An 18,408-nucleotide genomic window follows, 5' to 3' on the forward strand; every position below is an offset into this window, starting at 1 on the left:
TCACCATTATTTCACAATGTAGAAAACAGTAAAAAAATTAAGAAAACCCCTTGAATGAGTACGTGTGTCCAAACATTTGACTGGTACTGCATGTATGTGTCCCTCAGATGTTGTAACACCAGGATATGGACACTTGCCCGTACTTCCTCTCCTAGTGTCTGTGACACTGTTGAGTTTCCTGTTTCAGCGCACAGACAGGTTGAAGTTGCTCCTAGACGGTGATCTTGGGTCAGTTTTGCATTTCCCACACTAATGGTTAAGGTTAGGATTGGGGGAGAGGAAGTACCTTGGGGAAACTTTACCCTGGGGCCATAGAGAGAGGCACAATATAATTTATTTTCTTCTTGCCACTCAAACCAGGTTAATCCTAATCTCATTGGTCCTATTATAACATGGCAGGGCTAGGATTCAAGTTCGTAGTGAAATTGGTGGGTAAGGATCATTGGATGAATAGGGACACTGACTGGAGCAGTGATTCATATCTTCATATATTGGGCCTATAAGTAGCCTTGGCTTGTGCACGCCAGAGCAGCTCGTAGGAGCAGGAGCCTATATCCTGTTTCTATGGCGTGAGGCATCTTAATGGCAGCTTTGGATAAAAATGTCTTCTAAATGGCATAAATATTGATGTACATGTACACCACCTGGACAGGACGCTAGTCTATCGCAGTTAATACTAAGTGCCAAACAGAGATGCATCTGGCCCCATTTTACAGCGTTTTGTACGACTTAGCCAGGGATCGAACTCCCAACCTTCCAAACTTTAACCACAAGCCCACTAAATAAGTTAAGTCCTATACTGACAGATATATTTTAGCAGATCCAATAGGCATGGAGGTGTATGTTCTTTAGACCATAGGTTATGGAACATGTTGAGACATCACACTAGTTATGATAGTGATGATTCACAGTTTGTGCAAATTCAAAGTGGTGACTGATATCAAACCAATTGAGGGGTCTAAAGCAACATGTTTACGTCAATGTGCCAGGCCATGCAAAACTGAAAATGCAAAACTGATCCCAGATCAGCATCTAGGGGCAACCTCACCCTACACCCGTATTGTATAACCAGGTAAGGCCATGTAAAGTCATTATCTGAATTTAAGTTAATCTCTACTGCTGAAATGTTAGTTTGACCTCATGAGGATTATCACTCGGCAGAGTGCAGTTCCGTTGCTTGAGCAGAGAGTCATGGTTAAAATTGGATTATTGAACCAGGTGGCCTTCTCCCCACCCAAGGGAAAGAATGGAACTGATAGGAATTGATTTGTCAAATCTCATGATATTTCTCAGACAGCAATAATAAATAAAACAATTCAAAGTGTTTGAAACTAAACATACATATTTTATCTTAAATTGTCTTTTAGACCTAGCAAACAAGAGTACTTCTCACGGTCGTGCTGCTAATCATTTATATCCAAATCTTCAGTCATCTTTTTACAGTAATTGATTAGTTCAATGATTTCATGGACGCACAAAAAAAAAAAACATTCTGGTCAGTAGGTATTCAGATGTTGCATTCCCACGGCTGCTACCAAAGGAAATTAGGTCACCTAAGATGGAGGGTGTGTGTGTGTGTCAGTCACCAAAAGGGTTGAGTTCAAAAAGGGTTATGACTGCTTCTCAAATGGAATACTATTCCCTATATAGTGCACTACTGTTGTAGAGCTCTAAATGGGAAAAAGTGTGCCATTTAGGATTTAACCTAGTTCTTCTTGCTAGAACAGAAAGAGTGAATAGTGAGTGGACTTCTGCACCTTTAAAAGAGAAGCAGTGAATGATAAAAGGACTACTGTACCTTTAAAAGAGTAACAGTGAATGAAGAGATGACTACTGTACCTTTAAAAGAGTAACAGTGAATGAAGAGAGGACTACTGTACCTTTAAAAGAGTAACAGTGAATGAAGAGAGGACTACTGTACCTTTAAAAGAGTAACAGTGAATGAAGAGAGGACTACTGTACCTTTAAAAGAGTAACAGTGAATGAAGAGAGGACTACTGTACCTTTAAAAGAGTAACAGTGAATGAAGAGAGGACTACTGTACCTTTAAAAGAGTAACAGTGAATGAAGAGATGACTACTGTACCTTTAAAAGAGTAACAGTGAATGAAGAGAGGACTACTGTACCTTTAAAAGAGTAACAGTGAATGAAGAGAGGACTACTGTACCTTTAAAAGAGTAACAGTGAATGAAGAGAAAGCTACTGTACCTTTAAAAGAGTAACAGTGAATGAAGAGATGACTCCTGTACCTTTAAAAGAGTAACAGTGAATGAAGAGAGGACTACTGTACCTTTAAAAGAGTAACAGTGAATGAAGAGAGGACTACTGTACCTTTAAAAGAGTAACAGTGAATGAAGAGAAGGCTACTGTACCCTTAAGAAATAAACAGTGAATGAGGAGGGGGTGGGGGGTCCTGGGCCTCACAACCAATGGAGAGGTACACATTGTACAAAGACAAAGGTTACCTCACAAATGGCACCCTCTTACCTCTATAACCCGCTACTTTTGACCAGGGCCCATCAAAATCTAAAATCATATCAGAGTTTTGTCTTATGCACAGGATACAGTGGTGTGTAAACTGTACAATTAAATGTTTACTGAGTGGTCTGGCCATAGGGGTCTGGTCAAAAGTAGTGCACTGTCTATGTAGGGATAGGGTGTAATTTGGGACGCAACCAGAGACAGAGACAGACAGTCTGTCAACATGTAGGCCTGATGCTCATATTTCGCCTTATCAGGCTTGCCATGAATGGGCAAAATGTGACCATGTGCTGACAAGCAGAGGCAAAACTGGTGCGCTTTGGGGGAATTTCCCCCTTGTAATCACTGTATGATCTGAAGAACCTTTATTGGTTTCTTGGTAACAGATTCTCTCTATGGTGTTTTTTGGTCTGAATAGAAGGTCATTGGGTTATTAAGATCTCCGTTGGAGAGGTCCATCATCACAGATCAGTCCTGGAAAGCAATGGTGTTGCTGATAACAGACTGCATAGACTTTTACTGGAATATCTCCCACATAAACAATGTAAAACATAATAGACGCTGCCCCTAATAGTAGAATCTATACATTGCCATATTCATGCTATCTATGGTTTATAAACAAATCTCAACCTAATTGGATAAAACAAATATTTTAAATTGGGTGTTGGATGAAATGCAATGTGGAATCCAATAGAAATGACAGATTTATAAGTTAAGGCGAAGCAAAACAACTATGTTGACAAAGTGATGGTAATACCATTATAGAATAGAGCTTATATAACGATTCATCCAATTATAGCCTTATAAGATGTCAGAGATGTTGTCATTTCAATATGAAAAACACTGGTGACAGAAGACTTAATCATGTAGCTAGAATAAACATTTGGAATATTCTCTTGACAAATCCAGTCATATGATTGAATATAATTGTTGAAACAAGCCTATGTAATGATGATTTAGTGTGTGTCCCAAATTGTACTTTGTTCCCTACATAATGCACTACTTTTGACCATAGGTCCTGGTCAAAAGTGGTGCACTATATAGGCCAGGGAATAGGATGCCATTTGGGACGCAACCCAGCTTTTAACACTATCTCACTCAGCTGTGCTGTGCAAATACAACTATCTTCAATTGAACAGACAGTGATCAGTAATGTAGTAGATCTACACTTGATAACTCTGATATACTCATATTATGAGTACATCAAAGTTATTACATTACTCACTGGACTATTACAGTCACAGATTGGAATGAATGCATTAGAGGTTGATAATGTCATCTCTGTCATAATGTCATCTCCTTAATGTCATGTCCATCCAATAATGTCAGGGGTGAACCATTATCTCAAATCAATGTTTATTGGTCATGTAGGCTACACAGATTTGCAGATGTTATTGCACGTGCAGCGAAAATACTTGTGTTTAGGGGTTATTCGCCTGGCACCAGTCCGCCAGGGCTCTCACCTCCTCCGTGTAGGCTGTCTCATCGCTGTTGGTAATCAGGCCTACCCCTGTTGTGCCAGAAGAGGCCTTATAGAAATGCTTTGCAATCGAAACTGTCTATAGGCCTATGGTCATTTATGATCATTTCAATTAATATAGACCATAATTCTTGGTCTTACATTGTGAAACAACAATTCATTTCCAACTGAAATGCAGCTAGCCTTTTGATTTGGAACCTGGGCACCCTTGAAAATGACAATTTCCTTCAGCTGATTTTTCAGTAGGCTACTTTACCTCATAAGTTTGTTATTCATTTTATAATTACATGTATTAAAAGTACATTTCTTCTTTGAGAAGTTTTTGGTACAATATGATGCTGACAGACATGGAAGCTCTGCTTCTAGCTCCTAAGTCCAAGCATTTCACTACACCCACAATAACCTCTGCCAAATATGTGTATGTGACCAATAACATTTGATTTGATCTTCCCAAGTGCACATGGTATGATTAGCCTAATGAACACACAAGTGAAATGACTTGGGACTGGTTTTCCAATGTTAGGCTATATTTGTGCGTGTATACGGCTTTAGATCATAGTCCTAACAATTGTTTTGAAGGTTCAGTCCTATAAATCTATTGATCAATCAGATGATGTGATTAACAAGTCATTACTGCAATTCCAGTGACAATTGCATAAAGCAACAGATGGTCTTTACTGCCACTTTGTGGTCGTCAATAGATGGTGCAGCTTTCAATATTCTCTCCACCATAGGTTTAAATGTCGGATTACGTCCTGTATTATCTACTGGAAAACATAGATTTTGGAATGAAAATGTCTTGCATTTCATGGTATTGGGGTAGGCCTAACGGGTGTAAAAATAGGCTAGTAAGTGCAAAGTCATTCGAAAAGACGCATGATCTCGCAAATGATTAATAGGCTAATAATCAATGTTATCGAACATTCAGTTTGCAAACGCATTATAAAGAGGTATAATATGTAAACAAATATATATACCATTTTATATATATAAATAAAAAATCGTTTACAATCTGATAGGTTTCTGGAAGCAGAAGATGATCCATTATATTGTAATGAAACGGCAGGGAGCAGGTCTGGAGTTGTGCCTAGAAATTAAGCCAAGACCTCTGGCTAATGTTATCGTCTCAACATGTATTCGAGTATGACCTCACAATGTTGCACCTGTGCCATTTGAGTTCGTAGCTATGGTAACTTTTAAAAGCACCAATTAAAAACAACATTTATTTTCAAACTATTCGTGGTGCAAGACGGCAATGCATTAGACCGAGCAGGTAAGACATTATGCTTGAATACAGTAGGCCTAATGAACACCGTCGGCTGGTCAAAGAGTTGAGCTTCTGTGAAATGAGCTTCGCCGTGCATGTTTTGAACACTGCATCGAAAGCCTAGCCCTTCTGTACATTTGCACAATGTTTTTAGTAGAGGAAGAGACGAAGCGAGAGTGATAACTGGGCCCAAAATCTGTCTTGTCCAGCAGGTTGCGGTTTTTAGTTGTTGTTTTTTTCGCTCAACAACCGATTCGTTTTTGTATGGAGGTCAGTGAGTGTCGAATTTGGTCCACAAAAAATGTAATGGCTTATTTGCTACGTGCGGCGTATTTGATCGAATAGAAGTGCGGTACTGCTTACGTTGTTACGAGTGTACCCGACAGCTAGCTAGGTAGGACACGGGGAGAATTGGCCAAGATGGCTGCTTGAACAGACGCTTTTTTACCGAGCTCCGTACCAAACTTCAGAAAGATTGTGAAGTTTAGTCATTATTATTTTTATTTGTTCAAGATATAAGGCCTTTCCTGTGACTGGAATGATAATTGGATAATTTATTTCAGCATGTCCATGCAAAGTCGTGACAAAAAAAGAAAGGAAAAAGTTAGCCGTTCTATTGCTAATCAACAAGAGAGAAACGTGCTTATAGACAACTGTCATAACTACACTTGGCCTATGGATAATATCATGCTTTCGAATGCTGAAGATGACGAATTCCCCTCTTTACCGGTTACTCCGTGCAAACCTCCACCCTCCAAAAAACCCAACATGAACTCTGACATCGTGGCTACCCTCTCCTTACTCATCAACTCCAGGTGTGACGCCATTGAGAAAATGGTAGGCGCGAACACCATGGTTATCGAAGGCTTGAAAAAGACTGTGGAGTTTGAATGTGGTGAAATTAATGATGTGAAAACGAGAGTGGCAAAAGTTGAAAAAAATGTGGAAAGGGTGGAAAAGAATAACAATGTCTACCATAGACGTCTCACTGATCTGGAACAATACACAAGAAAATGGAACCTGAGACTCTACGGCTTGCCAGAGGTGGAGAATGAAGATGTGCGAGTGTAACAGTATAATTTTAAACCGTCCCCTCGCGCGAACCAGGGACCTTCTGCACACATCAACAACAGTCACCCTCGAAGCATCGTTACCCATCGCTCCACAAAAGCCACGGCCCTTGCAGAGCAAGGGGAACTACTACTTCAAGGTCTCAGAGCAAGTGACGTAACCGATTGAAACGCTATTTAGCGCGCACCGCTAACTAAGCTAGCCGTTTCACCTCCGTTACACGAGGAAAGGCTATCCATATCTGCCAAGAAGTTTTGCCTGCAGAGAAGAACAAAGTTGGTGATACCATCGACGTTGTACATCGCCTCGGCAAGAAGCAACAGCAAAGCGATTCAAGACCCAGGGGTATCATCATCCTCTTCACTACCAGATTCTACAGGGATGCTGTCTGGAAAGCTGCTAGGAAGAACGCCTTCCTTCAGAGCCATGGTATGCGTTTCGCCGAGCATCTCAGCCCGGAAGACATAGAAAGAAGGAACAAGTTGTGGCCAACGATCAAGATAGCACGAAGTGAGGGGAAGGCTGCTTACTTCGTTGGAGGACGAGGCTTCATCAACGGTTCAGAAATCCATATTCCTCCCTAAAATCTCACCAGAAGGAACAGGTTGATGGTTTCAGCCATGGTATTCTCATTTTCCTTATGTTGTTTACCTAACAAGTATCAGGTGACTATTTTAAAGGAATACTCAGGTATTTCAATTCATTAGTTTGTTCTTGTATGACCAGAAGTCCTATTTTGTTTATAAACTTGTATGACCAGAAGAATAAACTTACGATTGAAAGCTGAATTTATGTTTTATGTATACAGTAACTAAGATACTGTTTTAAATGGCATACAGGTTTGCTCTGACTTTACACGGTTATTGTTCTATTTAGTTATTAATACTTCTTTCCAAAAAAGGTCTTAGGAACGTTTATATGTAAAACATTTTGTTATTCAATTATTTTATGATCAGTTTTCATATGTACTTAAAATAGTAGGTACCCTTTTATTTAAATTATTATTTGTTTGATTTCTCAGAATAGTTTCTGACTACTCTAAAGAGGGTTTTTAGTCTCTCTTACTACAAGAACCCTTGGTTTGGTCTTGAACATAATTTCCAGTTGAGTTGCATTTCAAAGGTTATGGAATAAGCTATTTTCACTTTAAATTGACTTAAATGGTGCAGATCTCGGTTCCTTATCGTTTACGTTCACTGCTCCTACGTCTTTGACTCATCCTACTACAGTTTATACTTTTATATAATCTTTGTTGTTTTGTCTTTGTCTATATTATCTCTTAATGCTAGGGGGTTACGAAACAGTCTGAAGCGCAAGGCCTTATTTTTATTTGCTAAACAATTTCGAACAGATTTTTGCTTTTTTCAAGAGTCTCACTCAATTTCTGCTGATGCCAACTTCTGGAGGTCACAGTGGGGCAACGATATTTGGCTTTCCCATGGATCTGAACGCTCTGCTGGTGTCACTACAATGAAAAATACCTTTGGCGGTAATATTCTACACTCGGAATGTGACCCCTTTGGTCACTTTATTTGTCTTGTGATCAGTTACAATGACATTACACTCATTACTGTAAACTTCTACGGGTACAACACCAAACATGAGAATGATGAGTTGCTTGAATCTATAGAGAAACATATACTTCATTGGTTATCTAAATTTCCCAATTCGTTATTATTGATAGGAGGGGACTTTAACATTACAATAGATAATTCAACTGATAGATGGCCCCCAGGTAGGCCAACCAATCAGAATTTGGGTTTAATACTTTTTATGGAAAAGTTTGATCTTACTGATATATGGAGAGAGAGGTTTCCGGCCGAAAGATCATTCACTTGGAGTAACAAAACAGGCTCCAGACAATCCAGAATAGATTTTTGACTTATATCCAAATGTATTGATAGTGAGTGTGTTACTACAAATATTTGTACTACTCCCCTCACAGACCATAAGGCTATTTACATTGATATCAAAATATTTACCCCTCTTTTTAAAGAGTATTAAAAACAATGTTCTCCCTCCTACAATGAGTCAGGGGTTAATAACACTGATACCTGTAAGCCTAAAAAAGAAGTGCTGCTCATCGATAATTGCCGTCCAATTTTTCTTCTTAATAATGACTATAAGATATTAGCCTCACTACTTGCAAAAATAATTAAAGAAGTTCTGGATGCAATCATTGATGAAACACAGTCTGGCTTCATGAGGAACAGACATATTTCTAACAATGTCAGACTAGTAATTAGACGTACTTGACTACTCAGACCTAATAACTGAGGATAGCTTCATATTATTTTTTAGATTTTTATAAAGCATTTGACACAGTAGAGCATCAGTTTCTCTTCCACTCCCTTGAGAGACTTGGCTTTGGGGATTTTTTCTGTGAGGCTATTAAGACTCTCTATGCAAATGGTAACAGCTCTATCAAATTGAAATATGGCACCTCACCTAGATTTGAATTAAAGAGAGGAATTAGGACAACCTTGCCTATCTCTCAGTACCTGTTTTTATTAATCACCCAACTTCTTGCAAATTCTTTAAATAATAGTCCTGTACAAGGTATTTCCATAGCTGGTAAAGAAATTATTATAAGCCAGCTGGCTGACGATACTACACTTTTTCTGAAAGACGCTAACCAAATTCCCATATCGATCAATGTGATACAATCCTTTTCCAAAGCGTCTGGTCTATATCTTAACATTAAGAAATGTGAACTCATGGCTGTCAAAGATTGTGTGACACCTTCATATTATGGTATTCCAGTAAAAGAAGAACTTACATATTTAGGCATAACCATTACAAAGAATCAGAAGTCTAGAGGCTTACTAAATTTTAACCCTCTTATTAAAAAAACCCAGAAGAAACTAAATCAATGGCTACAGAGGGACTTATCTTTAAAAGGTAGAGTCCTAATAACCAAGTCTGAAGGTATCTCTAGACTAACATATGGTGCTCTATCTTTATATCTTGACCGTAAAATAAGCAAGGAGATAGACCAGATGCTTTTCAACTTTCTTTGGAGAAACCGTACCCATTACATTAGGAAAACTGTTGTAATGAACACTTATGAGAATGGTGGACAGAATTTTCTGGATTTTACTACTTTAAATAATACTTTCAAGATCAATTGGATAAAACAATTCCTAAGAAGACCCACTTCTATCTGGAATTTTATTCCTCATCATGTCTTCTCTACTTTTGGTGGCCTTAAATGTTGTTTTGCAATTATAATATTGACAAAGTTCCAGTGAAACTTTCTGCTTTTCATCGGCAGGTTTTCTTGTCATGGTCCTTAATTTATAAACACAATTTTTCTCCACACAGATATTATATATGGAATAATCGGGATATATTGTATAAAAATACCTCTCTGTTTTTAGAATATTGGTTCAGAAATAATATCCTATTGGTGAGCCAACTGGTAAATGCAGAGGGTCTTTTACTCAGTTATAAAGAATTCTTATCACTTTACAAAGTCCCTGTAACACCTAAAGATTTTGCAATTGTTTTAGATGCCATCCCTTAGGTGTTGCTATGTTATTCAGGAACATGTCAAGACCTGACCCTCAGAGCCTACCTTCTATTGACCCTGTTGACTCATCAGTAGGAAAGATTTGTTTCACTTTTGGTCCATTCAACAACAGAGTGATTACGATCCTTGTTTCAGCAGGATGTTGTATCTATACCTTATGTCATGCCTTATTGGAATGGATTTATTGATAATATCTGTTGGGAAAAAGTTTGGATGTTGCCACAAACATACCTACTTGTTAACAAAATTAAGGAAGTTTTCTTTAAAATTATTCATAAATATTATCCTGCCAACCACTATATGAAGAAGTTTAAGGAAAACATCAACTCAAATTGCTCCTTTTGTAATGACCACCCAGAAACAGTTGTGCATCTTTTTTGGCATTGTATGCATGTAAGAAAACTGTGGCAAGACATGAGTAGGTTTATAATTGAACACATTTATGAAGATTTTACACTATTGTGGAGAGATTTACTGTTTGGATTCTTTACATAAAATAGAAATAAGCGGAATCATTTTTATGTAATTAATTTCATTATTCTTTTGGCCAAATTTCATATACACAAATGTAAATATACAAACAGAAAACCACATTTTCATATCCTACAAAAAGAAATTGAACTGTATTTTAAGACGGTTAAATGCTCTACTAACAAAAAAGCTGTTAGAATTGTAAGTATATGCATGTCCCTTAAGGTCCTTGTGTAATTGTAATGTGATATTGTACCCCCTAGCTCGATTGTCCATTGTTTGTAATCTATGTATGCTTGTGTTCCCTCATGTGCTTTATGTATTGATTTGTTGTTAATAAAAAAAAAAATTTAAAAGCTAGGTAGGACACGTGACATCCTGGTTACTTTGAGAAAAAATATATTTTTTATTGGAGTTGTGCCTATTGTTCACATGCGTATTTGCCCTTTCATTGGCTAGAAGGGTCCCACCTGATCTCGACTCCTGACTGCCTCCCATTTTCGAAGGCATTTATTTTAATTGTTAGAGCAGCCATTTGAGTATCTGGTCAATAGTGTAACGACCCTGGGTTTATGAGCGCGAGACCTGCTCCCTGCTGTTTCATTACAATATAATGGATCATCTTCTGCTTCCAGTAACCTATCAGATATGAATTGTCTGGATACCGTCTCAATCATTTGAGGAGTGAAGATTAATATATTTTCAACTGGGAGAATTTCCTGGTGCTACTGTAGCTAAGAATTAATCATGACTATTAGATTAGAATATATTTTAGATTCTTCAAAGTAGTCACACTTTGCCTTGATGACAGCTTTGCACAGTCTTGACATTCTCTCAACCAGCTTCATGAGGAATGCTTTTCTAACAATCTTGAAGGAGTTCCCACATATGCTAAGCACTTGTTTGTTGCTTTTCCTTCACTCTGTGGTCCAACTCATCCCAAACCATCTCAATTGGTTTGAAGTCGGGTGATTGTGGAGGCCAGGTCATCTGATGCAGCACTACATCACTCTCCTTCCTGGTCAAATAGCCCTTATACACCTGGAGGTGTTTTGGGTCATTGTCCTGTTGAAAAACAAATTATAGTCCCACTAAGCGCAAACCAGGTGGGATGGTGTATCGCTGCCGAATGTGTTCCCTGAATTCTAAGTAAATCACTGACAGTGTCACCAGCAAAGCCCCATCACACCTCCTCCTCCATGCTTCACAGTGGGAACCACTCATGCATTCACTGACTCTGCATCTCACAAAGACAGTGGTTGGAACCAAAAATCTCAAATTTGGACTCATCAGACCAAAGGACAGATTTCCACCAGTCTAATGTCCGTCCATTGCTCGTGTTTCTTGGCCCAAGCAAGTCTCTTCTTCTTATTGGTGTCCTTCGGTAGTGGTTTATTTGCAGCAATTTGACCACAAATGCCTGATTCACACAGTCTCCTCTGAACAGTTGATGTTGTGGTGTGTCTGTTACTTGAACTAAGTCATTTAGCATTTTTATCCAGACTGCAATCTGATTCACCTTATGACATCCAGTGGGACAGTTAACTCATCTAAAACTTAGAATTTATCCTCTGTAGCAGATTTAAGTCTGGGTCTTCCTTTCCTGGTAGGGAGGCGAGCAGGCCAGAGGTGGATGAACGCAGTGCCCTTGTTTGGGTGTTACTTGAACTCTGAAGCATTTTTTGGACTGCAATCTGAGGTGCAGTTAACTCTAATGAATTTATCCTCTGTAGCAGATTTAAGTCTGGGTCTTCCTTTCCTGTGGTGGAAGCGGTCCTCACGGGAGCCAGTTTCATCATAGCACTTGATGCTCTTTGTGACTGCATTTGAAGAAACTTTCAAAGTTCTTGAAATTTTCCAAATGAACTGACATTCATGTCTTAAATTAATGATGGACTGTCGTTTCTCTTTGCTTATTTGAGTTGTTTTTGCCATAATATGGTCTTTTACAGGGCTATCTTTTGTATACCACCCCTACTTGGTCACAACACAGCTGATTGGCTCAAACACATTAAGAAGGAAAGAAATTCCAGAAATGAACTTTTAACGAGGCAAACCTGTTTGTTGAAATGCATTCCAGGTGACTACCTCTTGAATGTGGTTGAGAGAATGCCAAGAGTGTGCAAAGCTGTCATCAAGGCAAAGGGTGGTTACTTTGAAGAATCTCAAATAAAAAATATGTTTTCATTTGTTTAACACTTTTTTTGTTACTACATGATTCCATATGTGTTATTTCATAGTTTTGATGTCTTCACTGTTATTCTACAATGTAGAAAATAGTTTTAAAAAATAAGAAAACCCCTTGAATGAGTAGGTGTGTCCAAACTTTTGACTGGTACTGTACATTGAAATTGAAAAATATTTTGGTGTATTTGTTTAACTTGTTAATTTATTCCTAGTTATATGTACTGTACATTTCTATTTCAATTACCTTGTGCCCTTGCACATTTACTCAGTACTGGTACCCTGTATATAAGTTATTGTTACTCTTTGTTTATTATTACATATTTACTTTTTCAACGTACCCTGCAATCACACCTGCAACCCTGTACATGTGACTGTTAAATAATCTGAATCTGTTATTTCTCTATTTTCTTTCTCAAAGCATTGTTGGGAAGGGCCCAAAAGTAAACATTTCACTGTTAGTCTACACCTGTTGTTTACAAAGCATGTGACAAATAACATTTAATTTGATTTGACATACAACTGCACAGGACCAAGCATCAAAAAATCTCAACAAAATTTAGATTTTTCACTTCAAAGTCAAAAATGTCCTGGACTAAATGATAAAAAATTCTGATGAATTTACTTGGAGGCAGTTATTCTCATTTACTGTATAATTTATCACGTATTGTAAGTTGCAGGTGCCTACAGGGGGAAAATAACAATTCAACCAGTTTTGAAAAGAGTAAACAGAACATTCTGCTCCATTCAACTGTGCCAATATATTTGACCGCATCGATCTGTAAATAGCGATTTCATTGTATATTTAATTTATTCAGACATATTTTAACCAACAAGCAATCAATGTATTATTTAATTTCATTTTGGATTTCATTTAGGATTTTTTGTTCAAGCAGGTAGCCAATTGTTTTTTATAAAAAGGCCAAACGTTGGCCAACTTACTTTCGGTCTTGCTGTATTTGTTTTGAGGGCGTAAAAACATTAACGTTGATCATTGGCTAGGCCTACTTCTTACCTGCTGTACATGTGTTAATGTGTTCTGTTTGGTCTAGCCTATATCTCAGTCTGACCTTTGGATCTGGAATTTTTCACACTCCTTCTATACAACTGGAGCTCTCCAATATTTTGAATGTGAAACATGCTGGCAATGCAATTGTGATGGAAATGATCATGTTCAAGGGAAAGAAAACTTCTACCATTTGTACAAAAAAATCATGAAAAAGAGAACACTAATATATCTTGATAAGATAGGCATTCTTACTTACTTACTGACTTTCAACTCCCTGAGTCAATACATGTTAGAATCACCTTTGGCAGGGATCACAGCTGTGAGTCTTTCTAGGTACGTCTCGAAGAGTTTTCCACACCTGGATTGTGCAACATTTGCCCATTATTATTTTTTTAATTGTTCAAGTTTTGTCTAATTGGTTGTTGATCATTGCTAGAGAACCATTTTCAGGTGTTTTTATAGATTTAAAATCAGATTACAGTCAACTGTAACTCGGCCACTCAGACACATTCACTGTTATTGGTAAGCAACTCCAGTGTATATTTGGTCTTGTGTCTTAGGTTATTGTCCTCCTGAAAGGTGAATTAATCTCCCAGTGTCTCCCAGTGTCTCCCAGTGTCTGGTGGAAAGCAGACTGAACCAGGTTTCCCTCTAGGAATTTGCCTGTGCTTATCTCCATTCCATTTTTTTTTATCCTGAAAATCTCCCCAGTCCTCAACAATTACAAGCATACACATAACATGACGCAGCGACCACTATGCTTGAAAATATGGAGAGTGGTACTCAGTAATGTGATGTATTGGATTTGCCCCAAACATAACACTATGTATTCAGGACAAAAAGTGAATTGCTTTGCCACATTTCATTTGCAGTATTACTTTAGTGCCTTTTTGCAAATGGGATGCATGTTTTGGAATATTTTTTTCTTTACAGGTTTCCTTCTTTTCCCTATTTTCCCCATGTTAGGTTAGTATTGCGAGTAATTATAATATAGTTGATCCATACTGTTTTCTCCTATCAAAGCCATTAAACTCTGTAACTGTTTTAAAGTCACCATTGGCCTCATGGTGAAATCCCTGAGCGGTTTCCTTCCTCTCTGGCAACTGAGTTAGGAAGGATCAGTGGTGTAAAGTACTTAAGTAAAAATACTTTAAAGTGCTACTTAAGTAGCTTTGGGGAGTATCTGTACTTTACTTGACTATTTATATTTTTGAAAACTTTTACTTCACTACATTCCTAAAGAAAAATATTTACTTTTTACTCCACACATTTTCCCTGACACCCAAAAGTACATGTTACATTTGGAATGCTTAAAAATAGTCCAATTCGCATACTTATCAAGAGAACATCCATGGTCATCCTTACTGCCTCTGATCTGCCAGACTCATGAAACACAAATGCTTAATCTGTAAAGTATGTCTGAGTGGTGGAGTGTGCCCCTGGCTATCTGTAAAGTATGTCTGAGTGGTGGAGTGTGCCCCTGGCTATCTGTAAAGTATGTCTGAGTGGTGGAGTGTGCCCCTGGCTATCTGTAAAGTATGTCTGAGTGGTGGAGTGTGCCCCTGGCTATCTGTAAATTAAAATAACATGAACATTGTGCTGTCGGATTTGCTTAATATAGGGAATTTTATACATTTACTTTTGATACTTATGTATATTTTAAACCAAATACTTTTAGACTTTTACTCAAGTAGTATTTTACTGGGTGACTTTCACTTTTATTCGAGTCATTTTCTATTACTTTTACTCAATTATGACTAATGGGTACTTTTTCCACAACTGTATCTTTGTTGTGACTGGGTGTGTTGGCACATGATCCAATGTGTAATTGATAACTTCACCAGGCTCAAAGGGATATTCAATGTCTGATTTTTGTTTTTACCCATCTACCAATAGGTGCCCTTCTTGGGACGCATTGGAAAACCTCCCTGGTCTTTGTGGTTGAATCTGTGTTTGAAATTCACTGCTCTACTGAGGGACCTTACATTTAATTGTGTGGGGTACAGAGATGAGGTAGTCATTGAAAAATCATGATAAACATTATTATTGCACACAGAGTGAGTCCATGTAACTTATTATGTGACGTGTTAAGCACATTTTTACTCCTGAACCTATTTAGGCTTGTCCTAACATAGGGGTTGAATACTTACTGATGCAAGACATTTCATTTGTTTTCCATTTTTTAAATTAATTTGTAGAAATTCCACTTTGACATTATGGGGTATTGTGTGTAGGCCAGTGACAAAAAAACATTAATTGAATCTATTTAAAATTCAGGCTGTAACAAGACAAAATGTGGAAAGTGTCCAGGGGTATGAATACTTTCTGAAGGTCCTGTACTTAGGCCTATTTCATGACCTCTAGCATTCTCTTAGGTCAGATGGCACGACAGCTTTCACATTAGAATAACACCATCTGCCGGAAGACAGTGGATCTCTAGCCTATTCGTTTTTCCCTTAATGTTGCATCATTTCAACTGTCAAGTGGTGGACCACAACATTTTTCTTTACAGGTTGACAGTTTGTGGCTTTTCTCTTGAAAGCAGAAGTCTCAAATCTGTCTTCAATGGAAAGCCTGAACAAAGAAATAACTAGCCAAGTTTGTCGTTGCTTATCAATCTTCAGAGTACATTCACTGTAAAGAAAAGTTTGTGGTCATATGCTCATCCTTAAAAAAAGTAGGCGCCTGGCTAATGAAGTATACTTAAAAATAACAGAAAGTTCTGCACACTGTGTATGTGTCCAATTACCACCTTTATTGACGATGTTTCCATCCACAGAAATCTTCTACAGATCAAACGGGCTGAATGCTCACATACACAATTATATATACAAATTTCACCCATAGGTTAGAGTGTACAAGGTGGAAAATTGGTCAATGTGCCCTTGAGCAAGGCATTTAACCCTCATTTGCTCCAGCGGCGCCGTACTATTATAGCTGAACTTGTAAAACAACACATTTCACTGCAACTATCCGGTGTGTATGACAATAAAACATAATGTTTTTTTTTCATTCAGTTTAATTTTTACATAAGAGAGAAAACATGTAGCTCGCCAAAGTAATACAGACAGAGATGTTTAATTATATGACGAAGGAAAATCTCCTTGTGTGTTTTGCAGCTGACATGAAAAGAATGATGACCCCCCCGAGCGATGACAGTGACGTAAGCGATCAGCGCCACCCCATGAAGACACGCTGCGCTGGTGGCCAGGGAGGAGACAGCCCCGGCATGGACCCGAAAAAATGGATCACCTTCAAAGACCTCCATGACCGGGTCACGCAGCTGCTCTCCACTAAGCTCAACCCCTGTAACATCAAGCAGTGCAAGTCCAAACTGGACATCCTCAATAAGTGCTCCTATTACCTGGAGGTCATGCGCCAGGACACACTCCACCAACCAGACCTGCAGCAGAACTACCTGTCCAACTCCACCATCCTCCACCTCATCGATCCCTGGAAGTTCCAGCGGATGAAGAAGCTGGGCCACAGCCAGGTGCAGATCCAGCTGAGCCTGCTGGAAGAGCTCTACGAGCAGTTCTGTAAGGGCAAAGTGGAAATGGAGGCTATAGCCAGCCAGAGCGACTATGGCGATCAAGAGGTCGCCCACATAAATGAGAGGATAGCGCATCTCATTAAGGCGTTCACGGACTTTGACTCGACACTGATGCCCGGGGAGCTGCACACAAAGCACCGGCTCATCTCCGAGACGGGAAACGCCAAGGTACCCCAGATCCATTTGAGGTTGTCCGTCAAAATGCCCGTGATGTTCGACACGTCACGCTCGGAGGCTCTGGCTGACTGTGCCCGGCTGCACTGGGAAATGGCCGGGCAGGAGCAGCAGGAGCCTGGGGAACAGTTTGAGATCCGCTACAAGCTCCTCCAGCCGACCAACACGGAGGAAGGGAACCAGCTAGGAACGGTGACCTGCAACTCCTACTGCATACAGGTCAACAACCTGTTGCCGCAAAGGTGCTACGAGTTCACAGTGAAGCGGGCTGACGCCTGCTGCCTGGTCTACGGGTTCTGGAATGACACCATGGTGCTCAGAACCATGCCACTATCCCCAGGGGGCTTCACCGGGAGCCAGGAGAAGAGGAGGAGGCTGTTCCCCTGGTAAAGGGCTAGCGTGGCATGAGTGCATAGCAATATGAATATAAAGACATTTTAATTTTTTTTATCTCTCTAATAAAAGACATTGTCAAGATTTTGGGGATTCGAGCCTAGTCCTTTAATCATGATACAGAGCAAAACAAATATTGTCCTTGAGAATGTGTCTGATATGTTGTTATGGAATTGTTATGTCTGCCACCTAGCCATATGGCCATACCAGACATAACTGTGGAGAGAGTGAAGGTTTTTCATTTCCAATAGCAGCATAAACATGGACATTTCAATATAATAGCGGATGTCCATAATTATGGCGGCTCCCATGCACTTGTCACAAATGCCTTGTTCGCCGTATTGTACATTGATCTCTTTTTTTTTCTTTGCATTGTCTTTAGCAGAGTAAACTGTACATGATCCCAATTTTAGCTCCAAGACCGTGGAATTAAATTTAAAAACGATACAGTATATTGGCGTATTGAACCATGTTGTGCACCGTAGTTTCATAACTCTGTGGATTATGCTAAAACAATGAAGTCATATCTGAATCCCACTATCTTTATGCAATTTTGCCATTGCAGATGAAATACATTGTTGATACTTTGCGTTCGAGCAGTGCTTTGACGGTGAAGAAAACACATTTTTTTGTGCACTTTTTGTGGTATAGCATCTCTGTGGTCAGGATTACTCACAATCAAACAATCTGATGTTTAACTTAATACACTGATGTTTAACGTAATACACTGTTTAACTTAATACACTTTAACTTAATACACTGTTTAACTTAATACACTGCTGTTTCACGTAAT

General features: G+C 38.8%; 1 protein-coding gene across 1 annotated transcript; it reads left to right on the forward strand.

Moving 5' to 3' along the window:
- Positions 1-5,032: 5,032 nt before the first annotated feature.
- LOC124026631 (fibronectin type III domain-containing protein 11-like) lies at positions 5,033-17,699 on the forward strand. Its single transcript, XM_046339488.1, has 2 exons — positions 5,033-5,234; positions 16,615-17,699. The coding sequence occupies exon 2, from the start codon at positions 16,620-16,622 to the stop codon at positions 17,610-17,612; it is 993 nt and encodes a 330-aa protein (XP_046195444.1). The 5' UTR covers positions 5,033-5,234; positions 16,615-16,619; the 3' UTR covers positions 17,613-17,699.
- Positions 17,700-18,408: the final 709 nt, after the last annotated feature.

This window comes from Oncorhynchus gorbuscha, linkage group LG03, assembly GCF_021184085.1.
Source record: "Oncorhynchus gorbuscha isolate QuinsamMale2020 ecotype Even-year linkage group LG03, OgorEven_v1.0, whole genome shotgun sequence".
Classification (NCBI taxonomy): domain Eukaryota; kingdom Metazoa; phylum Chordata; class Actinopteri; order Salmoniformes; family Salmonidae; genus Oncorhynchus; species Oncorhynchus gorbuscha.

Coding starts and splice junctions, on each gene's coding strand:
- LOC124026631 (XM_046339488.1), top strand. CDS start 16,620: ATGAAAAGAATGATGACCCCCCCGAGCGATGACAGTGACGTAAGCGAT.